This window comes from Lolium perenne, chromosome 1 (assembly GCF_019359855.2).
Source record: "Lolium perenne isolate Kyuss_39 chromosome 1, Kyuss_2.0, whole genome shotgun sequence".
In the NCBI taxonomy this organism is placed as follows: domain Eukaryota; kingdom Viridiplantae; phylum Streptophyta; class Magnoliopsida; order Poales; family Poaceae; genus Lolium; species Lolium perenne.
This window is the reverse complement of record NC_067244.2, coordinates 81565820-81590133: the sequence shown is the minus strand read 5'-3', so window position 1 is coordinate 81590133 and position 24314 is coordinate 81565820. Positions and strand designations below refer to the sequence as shown.

General features: G+C 49.6%; 1 protein-coding gene across 1 annotated transcript; it reads right to left on the bottom strand.

The window, feature by feature from the left end:
- LOC127303222 (ferrochelatase-2, chloroplastic) lies at positions 1 to 24055 on the bottom strand. Its single transcript, XM_051333986.2, has 11 exons — positions 23931 to 24055; positions 23688 to 23817; positions 23052 to 23367; positions 22588 to 22731; positions 3078 to 3179; positions 2519 to 2622; positions 2306 to 2432; positions 1857 to 2009; positions 1566 to 1666; positions 1238 to 1439; positions 1 to 625 (listed from the first exon to the last, which is right to left on the bottom strand). The coding sequence occupies exons 2-11, from the start codon at positions 23735 to 23737 to the stop codon at positions 401 to 403; spliced, it is 1524 nt and encodes a 507-aa protein (XP_051189946.1). The 5' UTR covers positions 23738 to 23817; positions 23931 to 24055; the 3' UTR covers positions 1 to 400.
- Between the last annotated feature and the right edge of the window lie 259 nt (positions 24056 to 24314).

Below are 24314 nucleotides of genomic sequence, written 5' to 3'. Positions count from 1 at the left end.
TTTCGGAACAGAGGGAGTAACTTCTTCGGCCTCCAGTAGGAAAAAAAATCTGGATACAAAGGAAACATTATTTGACTCCTTCAACTTCGACTAGGCCTAAGCCCAGAATCAGCAATGCTTTGCCTACTGGAGCCCTTCATAGAGCAACACGTAGGTACAATGCCAACTTACAACCAGCTGCTGTACTAATGTAGTATGGAGGATAATAGATGCTTATCAGTTGTGAGTACTCGATCTGTATATCTTCAGTTTAGCATATTTACACCGGCCAATTCAGTCCATATTTTGCCCCTCGGCATAAGGCGAACCGATCCATATATAGCATCAGGACATTCCCCAAATGAACCAAAATTATGATCAGGTCGCCTCAAAGGACGACTTGAAATCGAAACATCCCTGCTCAAGGGAGAGGTGGCAAGATACCCCATTGGTGCAAGAACCCATGGCCGGTTGTTACCTCCAGCACTAGGAGAGCCAAGACGGCCAGCATAGCAGCACGGCCGTTCCATGTCTCCGCACTCTTCGTCCAGCCCCACTCCCACACAATGACCGGAGGAGGCAGCATGTCGCGTTTTGAGTCATAGGCTGCTAGCAGCTCCTCCACGCTCCCAAGTGGCACGAGTGACTGCAAAGGTAATCCACCATATTTTACTGAAATTTCTATTGAAAAGGGTGCAAGTTTTTTTCTTGAGTACGTTAAAAATTGCGGTACACAACTTGCTCATCTGGTTCCTAATGCCAATTCCTTGAGATTTACAAACTATTGGAAGTTGACTTAAGTATTCATGCATTGAATCGGTACAACGTCGACCACGGAAAGTGATCAAAAGTATTGCTTTGACAAGAATCAGGTTACCATATGAGGGGTGTTCGATCTAGGGCATGTTTTTGCAGGTCACTCAAGTTTAAACAAATTTATTATTATTTTGTACTGACCCTAATTCATTCTTTGGTCTTAACACTACTAATTAAACAAAGCCAGGGCACCAGTATATTGTGAGTGATATAAGCTCATTCAATGGGTAGGCTTGTGTTTAACTCTAGGTTGAAGAAACTACATGCATTTTAGAACATTGGAAGGTGACTTGATCGACTAAGGTACTTCCTCTGTCCCAAAATATAAGATGTTTTGGTAGGCTAAAATAGTCTACCAAAACGTTTTATATTCAGGGACGGAGGTAGTATAAGATATGAATATACAAATAGAGTATTTTGCATGTTCTGTGATACTTGTTACCTGCCGAGCCTCAAGGTTGGAAACTGCCATTGCGCCAACATAAGGCAGGCTTTCAATAACTGCATCTGCAAGATCTGAAATGAATGTAGGCTCACAACCTAAAGCAGGAACTCGTCCCCAGTGCTTGATGCCAGATTGTAAAGCCAGCTCCTTGTACTCCACATCGATTTCTTCCAACGTCTCAATATGTTCGCTTACAAAACTGCAGAGAGAAGAACAGAATAACTAACGATGATTGTAAAACTAAAATAGTTTATAAGGAACATAATGCGAATAGAGTATTGCTTTAATTATGACAACAGTGAAGCCAAGCTAAGAGAAGTGATACCTAATGGGAACTGCTAGCAGGCTCTTTACCCCTCTCTCTCCAAGTGCAATAATTGTCTCGTCAGTGTAGGGTTTCAGCCATTCCACTGGCCCTACTCGGCTCTGGAAATTCATGCAAATATGTTAGTTCAAAAGGATTCCAGATGCCACTTTAAATAAGACTAGTCAACATGTTTATCTGCTGCTGTATTGGACCGAAGCAACCACCAAACCCATGTTATGCTAATAATACACACTACATAGGCTCTCCATTTGGTCGGTGAATGCACAAGCCAGTGTGTAATGTATTGACCTGATAAGCAAGTGTACATGGATTTGTCATTCCTCTTTTCTCGAGCTCCTCCATGATAAGTTCCACACACTCTTCCATCTCCGCTTTATACGGGTCACCAGCTTCTTCAACATATGCCAGAGGAACTCCATGAGCACTGAAAAATATCATGACCTGCAAGTTTCATGTCCGATCAGATACAATATTTCATTTATTTGAACAGAGCAACTAAAGGGTAAGATTTGTCTAAAGTTTGGAAAACAAAATAGCTGCAAGATGAACAATCTAAGCTATTTCTTCTTTGGTAATTAAGACATTTCTTGTTGAAGGTTATCATACTAATTCAGGATGCATTCTGTAATGTAGTAACTTCCGGAAGAGTGGGCCTCCTCAGGAAATCGTCTCCAAGTTTAACAGCCTTCTACTTTCAGGGAAGAGAACACAACAAGATCATGTGACATGGTTCTTACCTTCTGAGGTTTTGGAAATTTGAACAGCTCCTTCTCAATCAAAGTTGCCATGGCCTTGATATATCCTTCACGCTGATACCAAGAAGGTATAACCGTGTGTTGCATATTGACCAGATACTCATCCTCTCTGCAGAGCAATTGATTGTGCCATTTCATAAGAATTTGGAAAGCACAAGTGATGTGCGGTTTATAGTTTCAAATTACTGTACTTACCTGAATATGCTCTCCAGTAGACGGAGACTTGAACCACTGGTCGATATCGAGAACTGGGGGTAAAGAGGTAGTACAACAAGTTTTGTAATTCCATCCCGTTTTATCTAGAATGCAAAGAGAACAAATTAATGTTTTGTGCCAGGAAATATAAGTTCCGATGCCAAAACGTAAGTAATTTACCATACCTAGAGTAACATTGATATTCTTTTTTTTACCGGAAAGAATAGCATTGATATTGAATATGATGCTGTTTGCAAGTTTCATAAACTTCGAATTATCTTTAGGTGTACATTAGAAAATTTAAAACTGCATCCCAGATGCCCATATTATTGTCAATCACTAAATCCAAAACAAACAAAAAAATGTATGTCCACTAAATATTTCTTTAGAAGTGAACTCTAAGTTTAGAGCACTTGAGTTTCCATGTCATGCTATCGAAAAGACGAAGTATCTGTTATCAGTAACTTTTGATGCTGAAAAATATCAAATGAATTGAATTGACCAATAGAAGTAAACAGCAGAATCAAACTAGCCCAATGGATATATGAAAAACCCGTACTTGTTCTATAGCTTCCTCAGTGAAGGGATGCCAATACCGCATTCCAACATACACCTTAGCAGGAATATCTTTTCCACATAATGCCTCCATAAGTGCTTCTCCCTGTACAAAAGGAGGTTTCCATAAATGATAAAACCATCAAATGAAATATAATATATGATGCATGTAGTTTATGGCAAGATTTAAATAACATTAGAAAACGTGAGGACACCATAACTAGTTTACTTAGCATCATACTGTATACTAACTCCATCCCAAAGCTTAAGGCTTATATTTTTTTGAAAAGTCAAACCAAGTAAAGTTTGACCAAATTTTTAGAAGAATTTATCAACGAATATAATATTTTGTAGATACCATACGAAAATATATTTCATTATCTATCTAATGATGATTTTGTATTTTGCATGTTAATGATTTTTGGTAAAAACTTAGTCAAACTTGACATAGTTTGACTTTCTAAAAATAATATAAGCCTTAAGCTTTGGGATGGAGGTAGTATGAATTAGTCAAGTCCTCAGGGGAACACCACATTTACTTGCCCAACTTCAAACCGAAGTATTCTTGTCAGGTGACTCATTAACCCATCTACCTGAGTGACATTGGCTTTGAGAACATATTATAGAAAAGAAATAGGCCTAGCTCACTTGGTTGGGGGAGTGGATCTACAACCCCCCACCCAGGTTGAAGTCCTCACACATGCGAATTTGGGTTCCTAGATTTCCCCTACAGCTTTTCTTTCAAAAAATAGTGAACATTATAGATGGTCAGAATAAATATTACATGATTATTCTCAACATGAATGATTGTGCAGAATACTGCATCTCACTCAGACAATGGGTTGCTCACTGGATGACCAATATAGTTGGTCTATATTGTTACAGTTTCGGTTCCTGATCTCATGGACTAAGCCTAGAAGACTATGGGTGGTCTTATATGTAAGATTAGATCAAAGTATGGTTTACTCGGATAGTTTCCGAGCCCCATAGGTCACATATATTTATAGATCAATCATAGTCGGTTACAGGGAAGAATCGGGGGAAGAGAGGAGTCCGGACCTAGTCCGTTACATAAGTCCTATTCTATCTCTAACACCCTCCCTTAATCACAACTTGACTAAGTTGAGATTACGCTTGAATACTTCAAAAGCTGGATATGGAAGTGGCTTGGTGAAACCATCAGCAACTTGGTCCTGAGACGGAATGAATCGAATCTCAAGTTGTTTTGACGAAGTGAAAATCTATCTCAATGTGCTTTGCCCTTGCATGAAACACTGGATTAGCTGACAGATAGGTTGCTCCCAAATTATCACACCACAGACACGACGTCTGAGTCTGTCTTACTTTTATTTCTTTAAGTAATGACTGTACCCATATGACTTCAGCTGTAGCATTTGCAAGAGACTTGTACTCAGCCTCAGTAATGGTAATGGTGGCTTGCTTCTTAGCACTCCAGGAGATCAAATTTGGTCCAAAGAAAACAGCAAACCCTCCTGTTGATCGACGATCATCGACACAACCAGCCCAATCGGCATCTGAAAAAGCACTGACTTGTGTAGAGGAGGAGCGTCTGAAAGTTAGACCAACGGTAATTGTACCTTTAACATACCGCAAGATCCGTTTGGCAGCAGTCCAATGATCTGTGGTGGGAGCATGCAACTGACATACTTTGTTAACCGCATAGGAGATATCAGGTCTTGTGAGAGTAAGATACTGAAGCGCACCAACCATACTTCTGTAGCGAGTGCTATCCTCGGGTCCCAGCAAGACTCCCTCCCTTGCTGAAATCTTCTCTATCGAGGAGAGAGGTGTAGGCATGGTAGTACAAGCGGACATATTGGCTCGAACAAGAATATCATGAGCATATTTAGCCTGATTTAAAACCAAACCATGAGACGCATGAGTCACCTCAATTCCCAAGAAATAATGCAAATCACCCAAATCCTCGAGAGCAAACTCATGTCGCAGATCTCGAAGAAGAGCATCAGTCGCAGCTTGACACGAGCTGGCAACTATAATATCATCAACATAGATGAGCATGTAGATGGTGACATTGGATTTATGATAGATAAAAAGAGATGTATCGGACTTAGAAGCAACAAACCCAAAGGCAAGCAACTGAGAGCTAAGGCGAGAGTACCATGCACGAGGTGCCTGTTTGAGTCCATAAAGGGCCTTGTCAAGTTTGCAAATGAAGTCTGGTCTCTGACGATCCTCATAACCTGGTGGTTGTCTCATATAGACCTCCTCTTCCAGAACACCATGAAGAAACGCGTTCTTGACATCCAACTGTCGCAAGCTCCAACCCCTAGAAACTGCAATAGCTAGGACAAGGCGAACAGTTGCAATTTTAACAACTGGACTGAAGGTATCCTCGTAGTCAAGACCATATCGTTGTTTGAAGCCTTTAGCTACTAAGCGAGCTTTATATCTTTGAATGGAACCATCTGACTTGCGCTTGACCTTATAGACCCAACGACAATCAATCACATTTTTACCATGATGTGGTGGAACAAGCCTCCATGTTTTATTTTTGGTGAGAGCGTCAAACTCTTCATCCATGGCCCCTTTCCAATGACGATCAACGAGAGCAGACTGCAAGTTGGCAGGTTCATCAGCAGCAACCGAAAGACACCATCGAACTGTGCCATCAGAATATTTGCGGGGCTGCACTATTCCGCGAGAGGACCGAGTAACCGGTCGAGACGATACCACAGGCTGCTGCACAGGAGGAGAAGGCGCAGACGATCCAGAGGAGGCAGAGCTGTCGCTGCCCGAGGGATCAGATGCGCTGGGCGCTGACACGGAGGAAGACGAGGGCGCAGACGATCCTGTGGCCGACGGTGTGGCCACACGGGAGGCGCTGGGTGGTGTGGGCGCGGGATCAGCTGCAGAGGATCCGAGCGCAGGCGGGGACCGCGGAGAGGGCGCACGCGCCTGGCGCTGTCGGCGCAGGGCGGGAGGCGATGCTGGGCCGCCAAGTGGCGAGGCGGCACTGGCCGATGCGTGATCCGAGGAGGATCCGGCGGATCCCGAGGGAGATCCTGTCGGAGAATCAACCTCGTGTTCTGCACCTTCGTCATGTTGTGATGATATTTCATGTGAGCTGTTGGAGCTCATAGAAGCACCGTTTTGGCTCAAATTTTCGCCCGGAGCTTCATTCCTTGGACCTGTATCCTGTAGAACAGCAAGAACAGGGCTAGCAACAGTATTAGTAGTACGATTATTGTCCACATTAGGAGCATCCATAAGTTCAGGCCCAAACTCATAATTATGAAGGAATGGATCTAAAAGTAGAATTTCTCTACGGAGAAGAGCACCAGCATTTGGATGGAGATTTTGGAAGGGAAAGACTCCCTCATCAAAAACAACATCGCGCGAGATATAGACGCGACCGGTGGAGACCTCAAGGCACTTGACCCCTTTGTATCGTGGTGTATAGCCTAAGAAGACACATTGAGTAGAACGAAAAGCTAATTTGCGTTTTTTGTATGGGCGTAGGTTAGGCCAACACGCACACCCAAAAACATGAAGGGAGGCACAGTCTGGGGAGGTACCAAGGAGACGATGAACTGGAGTATCGTTGTTGATGACACGGCTAGGAAGCATGTTTATGAGGTATGTGGCAGTAAGAAAAGTTTCATCCCAGAATTTTAGTGGCATGGATGCATTGGCAAGGAGAGCGAGACTGTTGTGGGTATACTTCATGGGTGTACCATCGACAGTGCCTAGATCCGGCAAGCCCGGGTGGCCCACAGACGGTGATGAGGCATGTGGCCCATCGGGCGGCCCAGTTGCTGTTGATCATGTAGGAAGAAGTCCAGCCCAGGATCAGCAGTCGGATCCGCACCGACCTAGGAGTGACCCGGATCCAGGAGGCCCATGAGGAACCCGGATCCAAGACGACGTGTATGGAAGGCGGATCCGTGACGTGCACGGCAAGATATTGTACCGTAGCTAGGCCGTCAGAATCCGGCTAGGACTCTCCATGTAAACCCTAGATCCGTGCGCCTTTATAAGCCGGATCCCGGAGCCCTAGAGGCACAACCACAACTCATTGTAACAACGCGAAAGCGCCGGATAATTCCTGCACAAGCAGCAGAGGCCCCGTCATCGTGCAGTGTTCCGAAGGCTGGGTAACTCGCGTACCACCGTCCCGTGTGCACTCCGCCCAATGGCTCCCTACTTCTTCTCCCCTCGTGAGGATCCCTCCTCCGGGTACCGTCGATTAGGCAACGGCAGCTGGCGCCACCGTGGGGCTGTGGCGTCGGAGGCCGGAATCGGGAGGGTTCCGCCATGGGAAGCTACGACGACACCATCGCCGTGGGGCGCGCCCTTTACGCCGGAAATCGCCGATCGTCCCTCCGGATGAGTGCCGGATTCCGGCTAGGACAAACCCCGTCAAGCTCTCCATCGTACCAATTGGCGGCATACACATCTTCATCGGGGAAACCGTCGATTCCGACGGAAACCCACTGGTAAGTAACGCAGACGCGACCGCCGCAGAGCTGGACGCTGTCGCGAAGATCCGATCTCGAGATGCAAGAGCTTCCCAAGGAAGATTCCGCCTTGGATCTGGAAATTTCAAAGCCCACCCAATCCGCCCGAGCAGAAACAAAGGTGGAAGACCAATGCGCATCCGCCCGGGTCTCCTGTGTTAGAAAAGCAGAGGTGCCACTTCGTACACTTCTTGGCCCATACCGCCGAACCGCCCCTCAAGAAGCTCTGAGCCGGTCCCGAGCAGAAGAGGCACCGGAGCACAACGCGGATCCGGATCGTGCTCACCTTGTCTGAGAAAGCGAAGCTCCGGTCGAAGAGTCGATCTTGGGCAATCTGAGCCCAATTTCCGGCGACACCCGTCCACGGAATCCGATGACTTCGTTCGCAAGATAAGGGAGTACGGATACGGCGATCACTGAAGTCGACTCCGCCCACCCCAAGCAGGTTCTCGCAACGATAGCGCCATTGGGACAAACTGGATCCCGAGACCAAGTCACCTAATCGACCCCCAACCATCCCATCAAGGATCTCCAATGTCTCGGGTGCGACCCCAAAGGGATTCTCCCTGAGGAAATCTTGTCGCCAGAGGAGGTGGCCGCGCGAGCGCTTCTAACACACCTATAACCCCGGCGACGCGCAGATCCTGGAGGCCCTAGAGACCGCCAGAAGGAAATGTCGGCCACGGCCAAGAGGCTCGCCGATACCGAAGTGCGTTAAGGATGTGAAGGGCGATCATGCACTGGACGGAAAACTTCGAGAGACAGACCGCGAGATCGCCGCCACACTCGAGCGTGTCAAGAGCATGAGGGCTGAGTGGGAGGTAAAGATGACCTATGCGCAGCGGAGGCCGATCGAATTGTTAGAGAAGCAATTCCGCCTCGCAGATACCCTTCAACACGCCCGCAGATCACCACTGGAAACTCCAAAGGACAACATGCAGAAGCAGCTGAATTGTTTGAAGAAGACGGACGAAGAAGTTGACATCAACTATCTCCGCACACTCGTCGTTTCAAAGAAGCGCAGAAGCAGAGCAAGGCAGATACTTCGCAAGCAGTTGGAATCCAATCCGGATAACCGTGTATCTACCGCGCAGAAGGACGATGAATCGCACACGGATCGTCGGAGCGCGTAAGAAGGGCCAGGGAGCACCCAAATCCGATCCCTCGTTCGTCACACGTACGCCTCCGTCGGATCCAAGGAAGGGAAAGGACGCGATGTACTCCGGAAGAGACAAATACCGCAACCCCTCGCCTCCACCCAACGGTTACCCGCGACCCCTCGCCGCCGTAGTCCACTCGGAAACACCAGGCCCATGGGGCATGGTGCGCTTGTTATCCGCGACAACGTGCTGCCAAGAAACAGAACAGGAGCGCTCGCCGAACCTCGCCGGAATCGTAACAATGTTCATGAACCCGAGCCCGGGAGGAGTCGGAATGAAGACCGCGGTCCGCAGCCTCGCCGGAACCGCGATCCGTAACCTCGTCGAGCCGGGACCCGCAGCCTCGTCGAGCCGTGACCCGAGCCTCGCCGGAACGACCAGGGCAGCCGCCGCCAAGGCGAAGGCAGCCACAGGAGCCGAGTCGCACCGTGAAGGCCGAGGAGATTCGGATGGCGGAAGCAAGAAGTCGACCGCCCACCTCGCAGTCTCCTCCCACCACCTAGCGGTGGAGGCGGAGGTGGAGGCGAGGCAATGGCCGGAGATCTCGCTCTCGCACAAAGTCTCCTCGCCACGGCTCGCGCGCGACGCGCGGGACCGCCTTAACGAGTACGTAACCGACTACATTGGCCCGAAGTGCTTTGGCAGGATGATTCGAGAGGAACCAAAGCCAAGGATGAACCTCAAGCTACCCGGAAATCGAAGCACTATGATGGCACCGAAAGGCCGGATACCCGGATCGAGGATTACTACAACGTCGTAACCTTCACGGAGGAACCCCTAACATCGCCGCCGCATGCTCCGCTTGTACCTTGTAGGTCCAAACGGATCTCGCCTCGGTGACCTCGAGAAGAACTCCATCTTTTGCCGGTTCGACCAAGAATGCTTTTGAGAAACACTTCAGGGCACCTACAAGAGACCTGCCACAACAAGCGACCCACGTGCTTGCATCCGTAAGAAGGGCGAAACATCGAGGAATTTCCTCACCCGATGGTTGGCATGCGTAAACGAGTGCGAGAACGTTGACAACCGCACGCCTATGCACGCCTTCATTGGGGGCTTGCGCCGAGGAGGATTGCTGCGACACAAGCTAACCCGCATGGTCAATGCAAATCAGCCGACGTTGGATGACATGATTACCATCGCTAGTGATCACACCGCCGCCGATGACGACGCAGTGTGATCTCGCAGCTGACAAAGAATCCCCCCGCACCAACAAAAGAAGAACCGTGACAACGGCGGCAAGCAGCAGCCATAAGCGCAAGAACCTCGATGACCGTAAGAGTGGCGGATCCGAGATGGTCGCCATGGCGTTTCAACGCGGAGGTCCAGGAGGCGGAAGAGGACGCGGACGCGGAGGCGGAGCCGGCAGGGACAAAGAAGATACCTCCGAGGTCATCGCCGCCGGATCCCGCGCACCGCAAACATATGAGGAGTATAGAGACATGCCCTCGTTTGGCCCATCTCGGATCCTAAGCACAGGAAGTCCACTCATACCAACCGCAACCGCAAGTGGGTCAATGATCTCAAGAACGACCCGGAGGCCGGATACAAGCGCGCTCGAAGCACCGCCCACGCTAAAAGGCGGCAAGGGCAAGAACAAAGACAAAGAGGATGATAGTTCCGAGGCGATGGATGAGGATGATAACTCGCCGATCCCAAGGCAGATCCGCAGAAAATCCAACCCATTCGACAAAAAGAGCGTGGGGGCTTACCACACTTTCCTCGGAACCCCAACAAGACGCGCCTCCAAGTCGCCTACCCGATCCCGAACGCCATAGTTCCCGCCGTGCCGCAAGACGTCGTGGTCGGAAATCCCGTGCACATTTGATCGGAAGGATCATCCCGCAATTGTGCCGAAGGAATGCTACGCCTTGGTTGTAAGTCCCCGCATCGATGGGTATGACTTCTCCAAGTGCCTCATGGATGGTGGAGCCACTGAACATCATGTACCCGGGAGACTCTAGAGCGGATGAACCTCACCAAGGAACAACAAGCACAAGACCACCGAGTTTCATGGTGTGGTTCCGGTAAGAAGGCGAATTCCCTCGGCAGTATCACACTTCCCGTGGCTTTTGGCGATGTTCATAATTTCCGCGAAGAGAAGATCACGTTTGAAGTTGTGCCCTTCAAGAGCTCCTACCACGTCATCTTCAGTGCCCACCTACCACAAGTTCCACGCAAGAGCGTGCTACATCTACAACAAGCTCAAGATTCCGGTCCTAAAGGTATGATTACCGTATCCTGAGACTACAAAAGGCTCATGAGTGCGAGTTAGGCGAAGCCGCCTTCGCAGAGTCCGTGATATCCTGAGAAGAGCCGAAAGGCTACAGAGCCGCGGTGGATCCGATCGAGATGCAGACCACCAAGAAGCAAATCTCCGAGCGTAAAACCTCCTTCAAGCCCGCGATTGAAACCAATAAGCATGACCTCATTCCGGTGACTCTTCCAAGCAGTGTCACTGAGCCAACATGGACCCCAAATAGGAAAGCGCGCTCGTCGAGTTCCTCCGCGCTAACATGGATATCTTCGCATGGCAACCTTCTCGACATGTCCGAGTACCTAGGGAACTCGCCGAGCACTACCTCAACATAAATCCAGGCCAAACCAAAGGTGAGCTGTGCTATGCGACGCTTTGGAGACAAGAAGCGCCGCGCCATAGGAATGGAACTAGCAAAGTTACTAGAAGCAGGTTTTGTAATAGAAGTTATCCACACCGATTGGGTCGCGAATCCCGTCCTTGTACCCAAAAAGAACACTCGAAATACTAAGAATGTGCATCGATTACTCGGCTTGAACAAACATTGCCCGAAGGATCCGTTCCCCCTTGCCGCGCATTGACCAAGTCATTGATTCGACGGCGGGGCGGAACTTTTGTGTTTTCTTGATGCGTATTCCGGTATCATCGTATCCGGATGAAGGAATCCGACCAAAAGGCGACTTCATTCATTACCCCGTTCGCATTTATCGCTATGTTACTATGCCCTTTGGTCCGAAAAATGCAAAGCTACCTACCAACGTACGATGCGGCGATGCTCGAAGGACCAAATCGGCCGAACGTGCACGCTTACGTCGACGACATCGCGGTCATGACCGGAAAGGATCCGACTTGATCGGCGACCTCACGTAAACCTTCGACAACCTCCGCAGTACAAGATGATGTTGAATCCGCGAAGTGCGTCTTTGGCGTGCCAAAGGAAAACTCCTTGGCTTCATAGTCTCTCACAGAGGCATTGAGGTTAACCCGGAAAAGATCAAGGCAATCCGTGCATCAAAAGGCCAACTTGTCTCAAAGATGTGCAACGACTAACCGGTTGCGTTGCAAGAATCGCAGGTTTGTTAGCCGTCTTGGCGAGAAGGCACTACCTCTCGTACAAGTCGTGAAGAAAACAGACAAATTTGTCCTGGGACGACGCAACATGATGCGACTCTTCGAGGGTTGAAGGAAATACTCACCTCCCCGCCTATCTTGGCAGCTCCAGAGAGTCGAGCCAATGCTCCTTTATCCGGCAGCTACCAACAAAGTCGTCACCTCGTCATCGTGGTGGAGCGAAAGGAAGAAGGTCATGAATATGACGTCCGTAGGCTGTCTACTACATCGCCGAGGTGCCGACGGAATCAAACAGAGATATCCTCACTTTCGTAAGCTAGCTTATGGCGTGTTCCTAGCAAATTTAAGCCGAGGCATTATTTCCAAGAGCATCCAAGAATAGCCGTGAGCAAGGCTCCGCCGTCAACAATTCTCAAACAACGCCGACGCAACAGACGTACGGCTAAATGGGGCATCGAATTATCCGCCTTCGACATCGCTTACAAGCCAAGGATCGCGGTAAAATCCCGTGTTCTCGCGGATTTCGTTGCAGATTGGACAAGCTCGGATGCAAGTCCTGGAGCCGGAACGAGAGACATGGGTCATGCACTTCGACGGATCCAAGCAGCACCAAGGCTCAGAGCCGGAGTCACCCCGAAGTCCCCTACCGGAGAAGAACCGGCAGATGTTCTGCAGATCCACTTCAAGCTACCAACAATATGGCGGAATATGAGGCTCTACTACACGGCCGCGCATCGCTAAGGAAATAGGGATCAAGCACATCATATGCCGTGGAGATTCCGACCGGTGGCACATGCAAGTAGCCGGAACCTGAACGCCGTAAATTCCGTCATGGCGGCCTACAGAGACGAAGTTGACGAGATCGCCAAGAGCTTCCTCGGATACGAAGTCAAGTACGTCAGAGAGACGACAACACAATGCAGATATGCTATCCAAGCTCGGATCCCAGGAAGCCAATTCCGCCCGGCATTTTCTCGGAGCATCTCCGGATACCCTCGCTAAGGGCGCTAACCGGAAAACCCAGAGGTGGCGGTGTCTCCGGCTAGGGAAGTGATGGCTATCATTCCGGCTTGGACCCGGCCTTTCCCGGACTACCTCATCGATCGAAGTTGCCGCAGGACGAGGTCCTCGCACGGCAGATCGTCGACGAGCAAGAACCTACACAATAGTTGATGGACAGCTCTACAAACGAAGTGCGGCAGGGGTATTTCTTAAATGCGTCTCCAATCAAGATGGCATTGAAATCCTCAGAGAGATCCACGCAGGGACTCGCGGCATCACGCCGCTCCCTGCATCACTCGTTGCAAAAGCTTTTCTGCTAGGTTTCTACCGGCTTACGCCTAAAGAAGACGCCGATAAAATAGTCAAGACCCGCCGAGGTTGCCAAGATTACGCTACTCAACCAAACGCTCCACCTCAAGAGGCCGAAGACCATACCTATCACCCGGCCATTTGCGGTCCGGGGCTCGATATGGTTGGTAAGTTAAAAAGATCATCTCCTGGCGGTTTTGAGTACCTCCCCGGTCGCCGTTGACAAGTTCAAAGAAATGGATCGAGGCTAAGCCGGTGAGAAAAGCCGACGGTGCTACGGCACTAAAATTCGTCTCACACCTCGTGATGAGATTCGGCATCCCACACAAGATAATCACAGATAATGGCACAAACTTCGCTCAAGGAGAGTTAAGGGATTATTGTGACACAATGGGGATCCGATCGACCTTGCATCTCGTGGCTCATCCACAATCTAACGGCCAAAGTTGAAAGGGCTAACGGTCTAATATTATCGGGAATTAAGCCGCGCCTCGAAGAACCGCTGCGACGACGGCGGAGCTTGGGGCCGACGAGTTGGAAGTCGTTCGTGGAGTTTACGAACCACCCCTACCGCATCAACAGGTTTACCCCTTTTTCCCCGGTATACGGATCCGGCCGTGCTTCCTCCGACATCATCCACGACTCACCGCGAAGTTTCCGCCTACAATGAAGAAACAAATGACGAGGCTGCATAGCCTATCTCGTGGACCTCGATCGAGGAAGCTCGGAACTTAGCGCACCGCAGATCCGCCATCTATCAAGAAAAGCTCCGACGTTATCACAAATCGAGTTCTAAACGCTCCTTCATGGCAGGAGACCCGGTCCTCCGCCTTCGACAGTGAAAGACCATAAGCCGCAATCTCCATGGGAAGGACCTTTCGTCGTTAGCAAAGTGCTCCATAACGGGTCGTATTACCTTGTTGATTTCCGTGAGCTAAGGGACAGACACGCTTAACTGGCACCTGAAACGCAAGCGTGAGGATCCTGATGACATCTACGATGAAACAGATCGCCCCTGGAATATTGCACAGCCTACGTCCTTTCTACACTTAGCATATATTTTCCGAGTTCTAAACTCTGTAATAGTTATACATGATCAATGAAATAAAGCTTCGGTTCACTCTTTGAGTCTTTTACCTCCTTTCTTGTTCATTTTAGATCGTGTATGTTTTTTCCGACTAAAACCGCAGAGTTGGATATTTCCGCCTAGGCGTGTATGAAAGTTGTGATTTCGAAAATCGTCCTTTAGGACGTAAGCTTAAGTTTTCCGATTAAGTTGTTATCTCTGCTGCGAACTCGTGGATTCCTAGTAGCGATTTCCCGCACCTACGCCCGGGGGCTTGTTTCCGCTGCTATGGACGGATCGCCATCGGGCTTCGTCGCGCCGGCGAGCGTTTCCGCTAAGGTTTTCCGCTCGTGGAAGGTCAAGCGGCAAGCCGGAAAATAACGAAATCAGCACTTGCTTTCCGACATAAAACGAAACATGCACATAATATTTAACGGATAGCAGGATAAGTTTTTCCGCCCCATGCATAATCGTTTCGTTCCTAGCTACTTAAGAATTTAAAGTCTTATTACAAACCCTCGCCGGGGCCAAAATGATGCATTGTTTTTCCCGCAGAATAAAGTTTTCACTCCCTGTTCCTTGGCCGGAGAAGTCTTGCCCTCTGGATCCTGTTCCTTGGCACCTTCGGCCGGCTCGACCTTGTTCCTTGGCACCTTCTACGGAGAAGACACCTCTTCTTCACTTCCTTTTCCTCGTAGCGCAGTCTTGGTCTTGGGTTCCTCTTGGGGAGCATCCTTGAGCCGGTCCAGTAAACCGGGCTCCGGATTCCGCAGTCGCGCCTTGGCCTCGAGTTCCTTTTGAAGTTCCGTCTCCAAGGGCTCGTCACCGCGAGGACGACCTTGTCGTAGAATTCCTCGTGCTGGATCCCGCGCGCGATACGGTGTCGTAGCCACTCACCGCATCCAAGAAGAAGCCAACATCCGCATCCGGAGGAACGCCCGTGGTCACTTCATCAAGATCAAGACCCGGAGTGTGTGCCGTGCACATGGTCAAGGCCATTGCAGCTTGCGCCGCGGTGAAGATGCTTGCAGATCCGTCACCACTCCGGCAGAACATCCATCTTGCCAATAAGCTTGCGCACGTCGCAAGTGCGGCTCCTCTTGATGTTCAAGTTATGACATATCTTGCGGGAGGCGGAGATGAGATCTTTGCAGTCATCGCCTGCAAGTTGAAGAAGGTCATCCCGAGGGAACAAATTCCGGCTACTGCTCCGGTACCCAAGCGGCTCGCATAAAAGATCATCGTGATATAAGCACGCAAATTGAGCGCAAAGTAAAAGCACTCTGAGCAAATATCTTGACAAAGGGTCCGATATCATACCCAAGATGTTCTCATTGAGTAAGTCCCGGTGGTGCTCCGCCGTCTCCATAAATTTCCTGAGTCCATTGAGCTCTTTTGTCGCCTCCGGATGGTCTCGCTATCGCCTTTCTTTTTCACTCCAGCTCGCCCTTCTCCCCGATATGCTCGGAGTTTGTCTCCGCCACTGCCTGCTCCTCTTAAGTTCCGCCTCCTTTAGCTTCGTCTCCAATTCTTGGTACGAGGAGCGCAGTTCTCAAGTTCGGTCGAAGCCGTTGCAAGGGAGGAGGATGCGCCTATAATAATATACGTTAACAAAGAAATTTGAAGTCGAAATTTGGTTAATAACGAAGAAGGCGGAAACCAACCTTGGGCGTCCGCCGCTTGTTTAGCCGTTCCGCATTCTCATCCTTCAAGGTCCTGATATTTTCCGCCCGACTCGTAGTAACGCGCGCCGCAAGGCAATGTTCTTGTGCGGCTCGTAGTGCGGCGCCGTCGTTCTCGAAAATTTAAACAGCAGAGTTAAAATTCCGCCTGTCGCAGTGGTTTCCTTTAAAGCATCATTGCTCTAACTTTTCCGCCATAATGCTTGGGGGCTACCGGTCCATTCTAAAAAACTTTCCTAAGTAATCTCTTTCTAAGCATTTAAGCGCTAACTACTTTTGGAGTTTCCGCCTACATGCTTGGGGGCTACTTGGGAGTACCTTTTGCTTGCAGATAAGTTGATCGCAGAATCGGCCAATGTTTTTCTTGAAGTCCCGGATTTCCGATGTCCCGGAATCCGGCTCCCTGTGCGTTGTTCATCATGGCGTTGAGCAGGTCTTGTTCAAGCTCCCACTTCTCCGCCTCGGTCGGCTTGTTAAAAAACTTGGTGGCATACGCCTTGGGGTGGAAGTGGTGTCCGCCGGATCTCCGAAGTTCTTCTAAAACGACTATGTCGCCAGCCGCCTTCTCCGGCCTTCTCGGAAGTGACTTCCGCATCTCCTTGGCCTTGTGTTTCCGCCTCTTCTTGGGCAGGCCTTTGGCCTTGGGATCTTCTTCCTCCGCATGCTCGCCGCTAACCGGAATTATTTCCGTGGAGTGTTTTCGCAAAGCGGGGAGACGGGTCACCCGAGGAGGCGATGGTTGAGGAGTTGGGTGGGAAGCGCCGGGTGGAATCGAGTAGAGGGACCAACGGGAGATTTCTTCATGTACTTCGTGATGGGCTCCCTGGGTCGGTGGTCCGCGTGGCGTCGGTTTTGATTCCCGCAAACGAGTGAAAGGGTTTAGACAAGAAATAGTTTCGCTAAGTTGAAATCGCATCATGCTCGGAAACTTACGGGCGCTCGGAATGATGGGGCGTGTGCCCGGCCACCGTCGAGAGCATCCGTGAGACGCGCTCGCTCCGCTTTCCTTGAGTCAAGCGGAGGTGGTTTCGCTGCCTTTGGCTTCTTGGCGGAGGCCTCGCCGATAGCTCCGGCTTCGGAGCCGAAGCCTTGGCGCGGGGACGCTTTGTAGGTCGAGGCCGCCTTGCGGGTGCTTGGTCCTCTTCCTCCTCATCATCTTCCTGAGCCTCCTCCGCCGTGTCGCCGGTGACGGGGACGCGAATGATGGTGCGGAAGTTGTCCTCCGCCAATGTATTGAGTGGAAGGAAAATGAACAAAAGTTAGAGTTAAACATCAAAAAACTTGTGAAGTTTGAAGTAGCGGAAAGAACGAAGCTTACCGGAGGACATTGATCGTTCGTGTAGATATCCTTGAAAAGTTCCGGACTCGTTGGCCCCTCGGAATCTTCACCAGCGTCTTGATCCTTCTCTTCGCAGAATCAGGAAGATCATGGCGGGTAACCCGAGAAGATCGTCCGCCCGGTATAAGCGCACATCGTGCGCGCGTTGTAGCGAAGAGGCTGGATTCTCCCGGGAGAACCAACTAAGCGTGAGCCGGGCTCCGTCGATCCGTCGTGGACTAGCCAGAGATTCTCCGCGCGGCTTTCTCCAAAGTTGGGGTCGGGCGAGTGGAGGCACGAAGCTCCGCCTTGCAAGTTCTTCCGGAGGTTCGTTCACAAATTGGGGGAGGCCTTCGTGGACACCCGAACGGAAGCATTCTTCTCGTAGAACCATCCCGGCATTCCAAAGACGGACGGACTCGTGTGAATCATGGGGAGGATACATGCGATTAGGGCGGAGCATGAACGTCATGCTTCCGCAGCTCACCATTGCTTTGTCCTTAGTTTCTTTCTTCACTCGGAAAAAGAATTGCCACAACTTGACATCCGGTCGGATCCCAAGATGTCCTTCGCAGAGAGTCACGAAGTTGGACAAGAGAAGGTATGAATTTGGGCAAATGTTGTGGGCCGGAGCCCGTAAGTGTTGAGGATGGAGAGAAAAATTCCGAACAAGGGAGTGAAAGTCCGCGTTCCACCCAAGCCTTGGTCATGACAACTTCTCCGCTTCGGGCTTGGGGGCGTCTGAGTCACGAACGAAACTCCAAAGTGTGAGGAGATCATTCCCTCGTTACGGAGCTCTCTAAGCTCCACGTCGGTGGTTGCGCAAGGCCACCATTGACCCCGTTCTCCTTCGCGGATCCGGGCCTTGGACGCTTTCTTGTTTTCCGCCTCCCGCACCTTCGCCGCCATCCGAGCTTGCCCTCGAGTTCTTCTTGGAGCTCTTGGAGGGTAGGGATCCAGGCTTGGAGCGGTCTTTGGAAGATGCGGAAAAAGGTTGAGCTAGTCCGATGTCGGAAACATACGGTGGCGTGAATGATATGGGATCCGGTTTATGGGCTCTATTTGGTTTGGATCCGGCCACTCGAAGAGCTACCAAGACAAAGTGACGATTCGAGTGGCATGCTTCCGCCGCACCCATACAAAGTGTTTGAGTACCGGATCACTAAGCCTATCTTCTACACTAGGTTGTCTTCTACAAGTCCGGCGTACTTACCGCTAATGGCGCGGTGGCTCGACGGAGTTCCGGCGGAAGATGAGGTCGCCGAACTTGAAGGAAATTGATCCGCGTGACCACAAATTGGCGGCGGAGCGAGTTTCCGATCAAACGTGAGAATCTTGGTGCGAGGGGAGCCTCGGTTCGGCCGGCGCGCGAAGTTCGCCGGCGCGAAGCTCGCCGGAATCAAGATCTCAGCGGGCGGCGCAGTGCGAGGAGGAAGACGATGTGGTGAGAGGGTGAAAGAATGAATTTTTACCGGGCCGCGGGTATTTATAAGCCGCGCTCGGAGATTCGGATCCGGATCCAACGGTGGAAACCGAACGGTCGCGCCGTTGGATGGATGACACGTGTTTAGGTCAAATGCGGTAAAACGACGTGGAGGTAACTTAACCATGCACTCCCGAAAATTCCGTCAAGATTTGCATCTGCGAAAATTTAGCGGGAAATGAGGAAGTTGTGCGCGGGAAATACGGAATTTCCGTTGTTAAGCATAACCTAAAGGTGAAGGATTTCCGAAGCCGTTTGAGTCTTTTAAGACTCCGGTAACTCGTGAAGATAAGATTGGCTTTGATTCGAGCAGGGAGTAACCCGGAAATGTTCTTTGGAACGTCGATGGATGAAGTCCCGCGGGATGGGAGCATTTTCCGGCTATAAGTTGGAAAAGGAAGAAAATGCAAGGTTGGAGCTCTTCAAGTTTCTCCGCGTTACCAACGTTTGCCGGAGATCATGATGGACCAGCAAGGCGGAAATTGCAGGGGAAACTCGGAGAACTCTGGGGGCTACTGTTGTGGGTATACTTCATGGGTGTACCATCGACAAGGTGCCTAGATCCGGCAAGCCCGGTGGCCCACGTACGGTGATGAGGCATGTGGCCCATCGGGCGGCCCATTGTCGTTGATCATGTAGGAAGAAGTCCACCTCAGATCGCAGGCCGATCCGCACCGACCTAGGAGTGACCGGATCCGGGGAGGCCCATGAGGAACCCGGATCCAAGATTTACGTGTATGGAAGGCGGATCCGTGACGTGCACGGCAAGATATTGTACCGTAGCTAGGTCGTCCGTAATACGGCAAGGACTCTCCATTTAAACCCTATATCCGTGAGCCTTTATAAGACGGATACCGGGAGCCCTAGAGGCACAACCACAACTCATTGTAACAACGCGAAAGCGCCCAGATAATTCCAGACAAGCAGCAGTAGGCCCTGTCATCGTGCAGGTGTTCCGAAGCTGGGTAACTCGCGTACCACCGTCCCGTGTGCACTCCGCCCAATGGCCCCTACTTCTTCTCCCCCTCGTGAGGATCCCTCCTCCGGGGTACCGTCGATTAGGCAACGACAGAGACCGACTTCAACTATGTGACGGTGTTTACGCTCTGCAGAGCCGTTTTGCTGATGAGCATGTGGACATGACATATGATGAGCAATCCCTTGAGTTTGAAAGAGAGAATTAAGTGCCAAATATTCTCCTCCTCCATCTGATCGGACAACAAGGATTTTTCGACCAAATTGTCTTTCAACCAGACTTTGAAATTTTTTAAAGGCAGCAAGAGCATCTGACTTCTTTTTAAGCAAATATAACCATGTGAGCTTGCTATAATCATCGATAAAACTCACATAATACTCATGTTTACTAACAGATGCAAGAGCAGGGCCCCATAAATCAGAAAAGACTAATTGCAAGGGTACTGTAGATACACTGGAGGAGATAGGATAGGGGAGTTGATGACTCTTGGCACGTTGACATGAGTCACAAACCGACTCAAAACTAGAATTTCTAACATAGGGTAACTTATTCTTGCTAAGAATTTGCCTAACAACTGCTATGGAGGGATGACCCAAACGATTATGCCACAATGTCTAAGAGGGCTTGGTGGCGGCAAAAACATGCTTCGGATTGTAGGTGGACATCATGGATGATATGAGTGGGTAGAGGCCGCCAACACATCTCCCTCTATGGATTATTCGCCCCGTGACCTGATCCTTGATTAAAAAGAAAAAGGGGTGAAATTCAATATAAACATGGTTGTCAAGAGTGAACCTATGAACAGAGAGAAGGTTTTTGGATGCAGTGGGGACATGGAGTATGTTGCGGAGATGAAAATTTTGAGTAGGGCTACGAACTATGGAATGACCAATGTGGGAAATAATCATACCTTGCCCATTGGCCGTATTAACTCTATCGTTGCCCTGATACTGTCAGGTTATTGAGTTCGCCCGTGATATGATGAGTAGCCCCGGTATCAGAGTACCAATTGGTGTCAACACCATAGGCTGCATGGTTGGCATCCTTGTCACCATAGGAGTCATCGTCATCATCTTCAAAGCGCCACCAGCAGTCCTTGGCGGCGTGTCCTTCCTTGTTGCAGATCTGACAGATGGTGTCAACCCAGGGAGTGGTGCGCTTGCGGCCACGGCCCCCTCCTGGAGGTCCACGGCCCCCTCCACGCCCTGACTGCTGAGGATGGTCATCACGACGAGTATCACGTCTGTCGTCACGGAGGTCGTCGCGGCGATCACCACGGCCACGCTGATTGAAGCGACCACGACCACGCTGGCGGAAAGCAGCATTAGCAGATGACTCAAAATCGCTATTGGAGCTACCATGATGCATCTCCTGGCGCTGATCATAGCCTTGGATTTGTGAATAGAGCATGCTGAGGGAGAGAGGCGCAATCATCACGCCAAGAGCAGCAACGAGAGCATCATATCCTTTTCCAAGGCCAGCAAGAATATAGGAAACCAACTCCTTGTCAAGAAGAACGCGGCCAGCGGCAGCGAGTTCATCGGCAAAACCTTGCATCTTTGTGAGGTAGTCCGAGGAGTTATTGAATTGGTGTCGTTTTGTATTGGCGAGGGCAATGAGCAGGTTCGAGACCCGAGCCTCGCTTTGGGTAGCGAACATCTCTTCGATGGCGCTCCATAGACCAGCAGCATTATCAATCCGATGCACATGCGGAAGGATCTCGCGAGGTGAAACGGACTGCTGCAGGTAGGCCAGGACAATTTGGTCCTTGGACAGCCACGTAGCGTACGCCGGATTTGGCGCCGTCTTGGCAGGCTTGGAGGTGGCGGCGTCCGCTGGTTCGACCTCCAGCAGCTTGTCGGGGGCGACGTCGGTACCATCCAGGAAACCGACGAGTTGTGCCCCACGAAGAGGCGGCAGCACCTCGGAGCGCCAAACAGGGTAGTTGATGCGCGTCAGCTTCTCTGACGGCGACGCTCCAAGGTTGATGACTGCGGCCGAGCTCGAGGACGCCATGATCTTCTTGGTCTTGGGGTAATCGACGGGGAGCGGCGATCAGTTTCGTCGGCGGAAGAGCCGGCCTGATACCATGTAAGATTAGATCAAAGTAGGGTTTACTCGGATAGTTTCCGAGCCCCATAGGTCACATATATTTATAGATCAATCATAGTCGGTTACAGGGAAGAATCGGGGGAAGAGAGGAGTCCGGACCTAGTCCGTTACATAAGTCCTATTCTATCTCTAACATTATATTGCAGGTAGCAAACAGTTGTGTTGGTTTTGTTTCACGTATGCAACATTGCAACTTGGCTGGAATTCCAGTACTGCCTATGATTATGAGAATCTTTTTACAACATTTGACTGTGATTTGGGCAGTTAGCTTTAATTCTGTTGAACAATAGGTTTAATGTGTGAATATCCATCTCTAGTTAGGTTATACGCTTCTTCCTCTCTTTTATTTTGGTTTTTGGGTAGTCTAGGCGCTTTCTCTTTCCTTGTTTGTGGCAATTTTTGCAAACTCTTGCATCATTTTGATATTTTCCCCTAATAAAAAAAAGTGTGGTTATACACTACTGTACTATTTTAGTTATCTTCAGCAATTCAGTGAATTTTAGTGATATCCACGTTGTTAAGAGTTGTGCAGGAGGCATGGCAAGTTGGCAATCAAGGAAATAGAATATCATGATGTACCTGCGCATCAGTAATTTGCCGAAGAGGTGAACCACCACCTATGGATGCATAACCTTCCTTGCTCTTTGGTGCTCTTGCAACAGATATAAATTGTGCTAGCGGCTTCTGCAGAAAACGGAACGCCCTAGGAAGACGGATAATATCCTGTCATTATACATCATGAGAAATTTAATGAGTATGAGAAAACAAATTGCAATGTGACTTCCTCAAAAACACTACCAAGGCACATATGAACCTCTTTCTATATTAGCTACAAAATGCATATCCCATGAAGGGAGAACCTTAGGTAAGCTAAAAGGTTGATTTTACATTTACAATTCGATGAAACTATAAAGTAAATTGTTGTATATTTCCAGGGAAAAAGATAAATTCATCAACATAATCTCTTTGGCAAAATAAAGACTAAAAGTACAGCAAGTGACAAAACTTAGTGACTCATAATTGCATATGAGGACGGTAATTACCGGATCAGCAAAAAGATTAAACAAGAAAGGCTGGACGTCATCAAGGGTCTCCGGGCCTCCAAGATTCAGCAACAGTACGCCGATTTTTTCATTGGCAACAAAAAGTTTCCTGATATCAGACTGTGCAGTGAGAACGGCCTCTGATGCCGAGGAACATGGTCTAAAATGTTGCCTCGAGTCAGGTGGCGGTTGAGAAGACCATCCTAGCTTGCATTTGCAGGACAAAGGCTTGCACTGAGAACAATGTCCAAGACAAAGCCCTGTGCGGCCACCAACCGAAGAAGATCTAATTGCACATGTCCTCGATAGGTTGAGCCTGCTTGGACAAGGAAAGGAACAGGGAGCTATGTAAGTATGCGCTCGAATCCCATCTCTGACGTATACTGGACCAAAACCACTAACCCCCATTAGAGTCTACTTGCATCAGCATTTTTTTAGACAATGGAAGGTCAGCCTCCCGGCCTCTGCATGTTGCAGTATTGCAAGATGCACACATCGAAAATTTATGCAAAACATCAAAGCCGAACGGCTAACAAAAAAGTAAAGAATACGCCAAGTGCTTCCATCAACATTTCAGTGTGGAAAACATAGCAGTAAACAAAATTCAACATATCGTATTAGGAGCTAGTAATTTACCTAGATAAATTACGCGGCGCAGGCCCAGGAGCGGGCCTAACATGGAGCATGGATCCCCAAACTTGTTGGGAAGCTGAACGAAATTAATGCTCCACCAGGCAGCAGGGGCAGCAAGCAAATCTGCAACAAGCTGAATGGATGGGAGAGGATGGGAGATTCGGGTTACAGCGAAAAAAATGATCGATCCAGGAACAGATAAGAACTAATCGGAAAAGGCTAGCGCATTCCGGGTTGTTCACGTACCGAAGAAAATCAAATCCAAGGAGAAGCGTGGAGCCACGAGAGAGAGAGAGAGAGAGAGAGAGCGGAAGGCAAGTGGCAGGGGGAGGAAGCAAGAGGATAGGGTTCGAATTTTGCAAGGGTGTGAATTTTTTTAGAGATTATTATTTGACTATTCACGAAAATATCTCCCGAGGAGAGGGCTTTGGGTCTGTTTGCTTATTTGAAAATCCCTGATCCCTGGGATGTCATTGGGGCCCCGTTCCCCGCAAACCCGTGGGGAATTCATCTATTAGGGGACGGGTATGGGCAACTTTCATCCCCTTAAGCTAAAATGGGGATGGGGAGTAAAAGGTCTCCCCATCCCCGCTCCCCGTTGTCCCCCGTTATAATTGTATATACGCGTAA

Excerpts from the sequence above, each read along its gene's own strand:
- LOC127303222 (XM_051333986.2), bottom strand. The coding sequence starts at position 23,737 with ATGCTCCATGTTAGGCCCGCTCCTGGGCCTGCGCCGCGTAATTTATCT. Across the intron at positions 2,623-3,077 it reads CTGAGGAAGCTATAGAACAA|ATAAAACGGGATGGAATTAC; the intron begins GTACGGGTTTTT and ends TTTGCATTCTAG. Across the intron at positions 2,433-2,518 it reads CTACTGGAGAGCATATTCAG|AGAGGATGAGTATCTGGTCA; the intron begins GTAAGTACAGTA and ends ATTGCTCTGCAG.